The sequence below is a fragment of the Gopherus evgoodei genome, chromosome 8, assembly GCF_007399415.2.
Source record: "Gopherus evgoodei ecotype Sinaloan lineage chromosome 8, rGopEvg1_v1.p, whole genome shotgun sequence".
NCBI lineage: Eukaryota > Metazoa > Chordata > Testudines > Testudinidae > Gopherus > Gopherus evgoodei.
Genome location: NC_044329.1, coordinates 29654433 through 29660432, shown reverse-complemented (window position 1 = coordinate 29660432; position 6000 = coordinate 29654433). Strand labels below are relative to the sequence as shown.

The 6000-nt window shown below is 41.3% G+C and overlaps 1 protein-coding gene across 10 annotated transcripts in view; it reads right to left on the bottom strand.

Annotated features, from left to right (window-relative positions):
- Positions 1-1573: 1573 nt before the first annotated feature.
- The window catches only part of RARS1 (arginyl-tRNA synthetase 1), a 40956-nt gene continuing 36529 nt past the window's right edge, over positions 1574-6000 (bottom strand). For all 10 annotated transcript variants that reach the window (XM_030574091.1, XM_030574093.1, XM_030574094.1 and 7 more), the window contains 3 exons: positions 3948-4120; positions 2546-2793; positions 1574-1798 (listed from right to left, as the gene is read on the bottom strand). In XM_030574091.1, coding sequence (XP_030429951.1) covers positions 1689-1798; positions 2546-2793; positions 3948-4120 — 531 coding nt within the window. In that variant the 3' untranslated portion in view covers positions 1574-1688. The remainder of the gene's footprint in view (positions 1799-2545; positions 2794-3947; positions 4121-6000) is intronic.

Genomic DNA, 6000 nt, shown 5'->3' with positions numbered 1-6000 from the left:
AGCACTGGGCACTGTCAGAAGACTGGGCTCACCCTGTATAGCCATTCTTAGGTATTATGGAGAGAGCACGTTAGCAGACTTACCAGCACCCACAATAACGCCACTTTAAACCCCACTGAAAAATAGCCGCTAGGCCCCACATGCTCATAGTAATGCTGCCAGATTTGCAGCACTGGAAATGTAGTTGGTGACAAGTTTTCCTGAGCTGGACATTAAAAATGTAAAAGCTCTGTTACCAGCTGCTAACAAGTCACACAGCTAAACCTGGAGCCAGGCTCAGAGATAATTTTGCACAACTTTGGGTCTAAATCTACCTCCAGTACACTGCATCCTCTGCTAAATGCTAATACAGCTTTTTAAGAAAAACTAAGCAACCCAACCATCTAAACATTTTGATGTAAGCACAAACAATGACAATGCATGTAAAAATTTAGCAATATATGGTCAGGGATGCCATACTGAATTTTGTAACAGGTACAGCAAATGACTTTCTAAAGCTTACATATTACAGAGCGATTTTTTTTAAATGCCAGTGTACCACACTTAAAGCGAGTGAGGTTAGTGTTGTACACTAAATGCCCTGAGAGGAAACTTTTTGTTTGGCTGGATGTATGCAATGCTACATTATAAGCAGGTGCTTTACTTAATCTATTTCTAGTTTACAATAGTTAAAAAAATCCTTTGAGTTCACTGGCACAGCTGTAGATGCAGAACATAGCTGTGCCAGCTGCTGGTAATTTATGGAGGCTTTGCCACATCCCTGTATCCTACATAAGTATCAGAAACAGTGTTTTAACTGTCTTCTTTCTAGGTGCTGATAAGTGAGAATGAATTTAAGACAAGCCATGGGTGTAATGACTTTAGTACTAAGATGCAAAACAGGCAACGGTTTCAACTGAACTTAAATCTTCATGGCTCTTTGATAGTGTGATTTAATTGTAGTTGATAAAATAAGAATACTTGGTCAGGCCTTTTGCTGTGAGAATAATATAAATAAAAACTAAACATTTCCCATCATACTGTTTAAATATGAACATATAGTAAATGAAACAATGACTTACGCTGCCATGGCTCTTTGTCTCCTGCACTCTTAGCGATCTGAGCAGCACTGATCTAACTGGTGTGTCTACAACTGCATCTTTCAAAAGAAAGAAACTTAAGCTATTGAAAAGAGGCTATGCAACATAGTATGCACAGGGCAGCCTCGGGTACTATAGCTTTATATATTTTGAAAGTCTGGAATGTTAATATGCATATGAATTTAACCACTTTCCTCAGATTTGTATTTACTCAGTTTTGTTCCTTTTCTGTAAATACTTTTGGTTGCAATACTCAGATTGTAACGGCCTGGACAAAGCACCTCTAATAAAGGTGCAGCCCTCAAACACTTGTCAGCTCTGTTCTCTCTTTGTCTCTCTTCCAGGTTACACTATTGATACATTCTTGACCTTGTTTTTTATGTACCTATTCAGCGTGCGATATATAAATTCAGGCACCTGTGTGTAAGAGTCACATATCCTTTAAACCATTACACTGACAATATGCCACCCACATACAAGGCAGCATACGCAAGTTCAATCCACACGTTAGCAATTTTTTATTTTTAAAGTAGGTTTTCAATAAGACTCCATTCTGACAGCTAAGAAAATTAGTTTAGTAAAATACAAGAGGTCCAAATGCAGAAGTAGTTACATCTTCTGGACTGGTTTGATGCCCAGGATGTCAAACCCTTTGGCCATGACGGCAGCTGTTGCTTCACACAGCAACATTCTCCACATGTTCACCTTCACTATCGTTCCTGAAGAAGAAAGAAAAACAGTGAAAGTTTGAATGAGGTGTCAGGAAGCTTCACAAATTACAGTCACGGCATTTGTGCTGTTTCCATGATGTAGTACAGTTAGAATTAGGTAGCTTCTATTACACTAAAAGGGATTGTAAAAATGCACTATTTAATACACCCAAGAGGTACAACAAGTAGCATTTTTCACAAGAGATGGTCACTAATACCCACTTTCTTCTCTACTTGAGAAAGTTTTGCTACGTGTGCTAGCACTTGGAAAACTAAACTTATTCTGAGCACTTGGAGGCTGCTTTTATATATATGATAAATTTCTTTTTTAAACATAAATGGGATCTGTTGAGTCTTCTCTAAAGCAGAGAAAAAGCAGTCAATGTGGGCCACAGACAGCCCTCCTTCAAACACAGCAATAGCTCTATTTTTGAATAGGCCAAGACATGCACTTGTTTATAAAAATCAGTAACACTTGTCATAAAAATTAGATATTATTTACTATTAGCAGTAGCTCTGCAGAAACAACAACAAAAAGCTGCCTTGACATGCTTGAGCATTAGTTACCTTGCAACCAAAAATTACTGTAGTAGTAGCATCCTTAACACAAAATTAAAAGTCCCTACTCCTGGATATTATGACGACCTTTCAGCCTGGAATGCTGGTGCAAACCTGATCAATTGTATCATTAGAATTCTCCAATTACAACCTTACAGAGATGTGGTTGCTGCAAGCAAATTTAAAGGATGCACTCACCAGTTTGTCTGTCTTTTTCCACACAGTAACAGTTATCGTAGAACTCTGTGAAGGTGGTGGCCAGCTCATAGAGGTAGTCACAGAGTGTGTGTAATAAGAGATCATCCAAAATCTTCTGCAGAATCTCAGGGAATTTCAGAATGCACTTGCCCAGTTTCCATTCCTTTTCATGGTCCAGTAATATCTTTGTTTCTCTAGCTGCTTTCTGCAGCATCTCTTCATCAATGTTGGCCAGACGTGCTATAGATCTGACAAAAAAAACAGCCCAGCATTGGTCATGCTTATGTATGGAATTTTGCAACAGGATTGAAGGGCTGAAAGCAAAGGGGTTCTTATTTGAGTGATCTAGCTACGGAGAGGTAACTTAAACGGATATTAGAAAACAGCCTGAACCGCACAGAAAAATATTCAGTACATTGCAAGAACATAGACAATTAATGCAGGAGGCATGCACTGGGTGGAGGCATTAGTGCGTGGAAGCAGCAAGGGACTGGACATGAAGAGTGGATGAGAAGCTTAAAAGGTGACCAGGCGCTGATGTGGGAAGAAGCCTGGGGGCTCAAATGTATGTGGGGGGAGTGGAAAAAAGAGGGAAAGCAATAACAGATGGGAGAGGGAAGCTGGGACATGTACCCAAAAGAGGTGGTGGTGCACAGTTCCCTTGTGAGAGTGGGCTATGTAATTATTAATAAACCTATAAAAATATTCATTTGGGAGAAAGCTCTACCCTGTAATGTCACTCAGAGATGCCTGCCTGGAAAACTCCACTCATTGCTGGAGCATGTGCACCGAAAACAGACCTTCCCCTTCTGAGAGAGGAAGTTGAACATGTTCACTAAGTAGGCTCCATCTAGACATGAAGGCAGAAATCAAGACATTGGCCACACTGCTAGAAAAATTAGATATGCTCTCCCTCCAGCTGGCAGGACAGCCTGCAGTGACTGGCCAAGGAGGAGATCCACTTCCACGCCCTCTCAGAACATATGGGGCATAGATCACAGCATGCACGACCTGATAATACTGGTAACAGATTTACCAAGAGAGATGAAGTTTCAGCCCAGCACAGAGTTCTGGCTAAGCTGTTATGAAGCATGGTAGATATTTTACACTAAACAAGGCAAAGCTTTTCAGAGAGGTCCAGCTAGACTCCTCCTTTGGCATTTAAAGATGTCATCAGGGCAAGCAACTCGGCAAACAAAATGAAACAGGCTTAAGGCCCCAAACACAAATAATTTTTTAAGTAAGTGGCAGGACAGGAAGGGAGACCACAACTGAGATTCTCCCATCAATTCTGTTATTTTTAGTTAATAAAAGGTGGCACAGACATATTACACTTTTTGCAATCTAAAGGACAACTCATTTTAAACTAGGTCTTAAAGCGACCAAAATACTCTTGCGCTACCTGATTCGAGTGAAGGCATAAAGCAAGTAAGCAGCTGTATTTCCTCTGTCATCCAACATTTTATCAAAAGAAAAGATGTAATCATTCATCCTGTTATGGGAGAGGTCAGCGTATTTAATGCAGCCAAAAGCAACTGATGTCTGGGCAGCCTTCAGTTCTTCTTCAGTTAGGACCTATAGAAGACCCAAAAAAAACCCCAAACAAACAAGTTGTAACCATTCTGTCCCCTACATAGAATTTACTTCACCACAAACCCAGAGAAATGGAAAAGCCTCAGCAGGAAATATTCTAGAGGCACCAGCCAAGTAACATGCTGGGGGAAAACACGGTCAACTCATGGGCTTTGACTGCTTTTTCCAGAGGGAAATTAACTAGTAAGAACCCATTTCAAATCACTGATGATTGTTCAGCTAAATGTCCTTATCCCTTAAGTGAATTTTCTATTTCATCAAGGCTTACTATAAGGTGGACACCTAGATTATAGCTCAAGGAGGAGGGATAGCTCAGTGGTTTGAGCATTGGCCTGCTAAACCCAGAGCTGTGATGGGACCACTTAGGGATCTGGGGCAAAAATCAGTACTTGGTCCTGCTAGTGAAGGCAGGGGGCTGGACTCAATGACCTTTCAAGGTCCCTTCCAGCTCTATGAGATAGGAAACACAGCAGGATCAGTGCAATACTTCCTGCTGCCAAAGAAGTCCCATGCAGGTTTTGTTCCTGTGCCACTCAAAACTGGGGCCCTGTCATGTGTGCATGGACAGCAAAATTAGTGGTTGGGCCCAGTGCCTTTAACCAAAATGTCAGCTGGTTGTGGCCCCCACCTAATTAGTGGTGAAGCTGCATGTTGGTAAAGTGCTCTGGAAGGCAGAAAATGCCATGTAACTAAAAATCAATATTCTGCCCCAGTCTGACGGACCTCAGAGAGGTATAGGAACAGTTTAGCATGATCTCCTATATTCTAAAGGGCAACCTTCTTCCCCCATCAGCATAACAGAATGGTCTGAAAGTTCTGACTTATGTTCCAGAAAATGAGGATCTCTTCACAATTAGATCACCTCACATAGTGGAATACAATATGTAACAAGGCAACACAGCTGAAGGCTATGCAAGAGCAAACTGCCGTCCTATACATTTTTGAAGCTATTTTGAGGCTGTTGTAACTAGCAATTTGGAGCAATCAAATTTCTGAATTGCTCTGCTCCAGCTCCAGGCAAAAACCTACTGGTCCGTGCTCCAGCTCTGGGCTCCGCTCCAAAGCCCTGGTTCTAACACTGGATCACTCATACTGAAATCAGAAGGTGACTTGTCCACAATTCAGGCACTGATAGAATTCTATACTTTGCGATCATGGAGTCTCATGTGTGACCTGCTTTAATTCCAACAACTTAGCAAATAACTAGCTACAGCCAATAGGAGTTTAATCATGCAGAGATTCCAGTAGATATGCCACAGAGCCAATCCAGAGAGAGGAAAGGTTTGAGCCATACCGGAGCTCACATCAAAGCAAATGAATCAAGTTCACTCTCAACATACATTCTTGCTCAATGAGGTAACAAAGGCTGCACTGTATGGAAAACTGCATTGACTGTTCTGTATTCTACCAAAAAACCAAGGAGTCTGGTAGCACCTTAAAGACTAACACTTTTATTTGGGCATAGGCTTTCGTGAGTTTTTTTACCCAGGAAAGCTTATGCCCAAATAAATCTGTTAGTCTTTAAGGTGCCACTGGACTCTTTGTTGTTTTTGTGGATACAGACTAACACAGATACTCCCTGTATTCTACCACCACCTGCTGGACCTTTAAGAAATCAGCTGTTCCCCCCATTGCATCTCACCAGCATATAGTGGAGATTTAACGCTGTTTTACAATGCAGGAACTTCTCTCACTCAGACCTGCCTCAATTCTTTTTTTAAAATTGTTTCCACCAGGTGGCCACTGCTGACACTGGTATAGCAGCTCTGCGAGTGCTAATGGGGTTTCTGGTGGACTGAATGTTCATTTTAATTTTTAGTGTATCGATCTTTGCTCCTGCTTTTCTATGGCCCGTGACATCT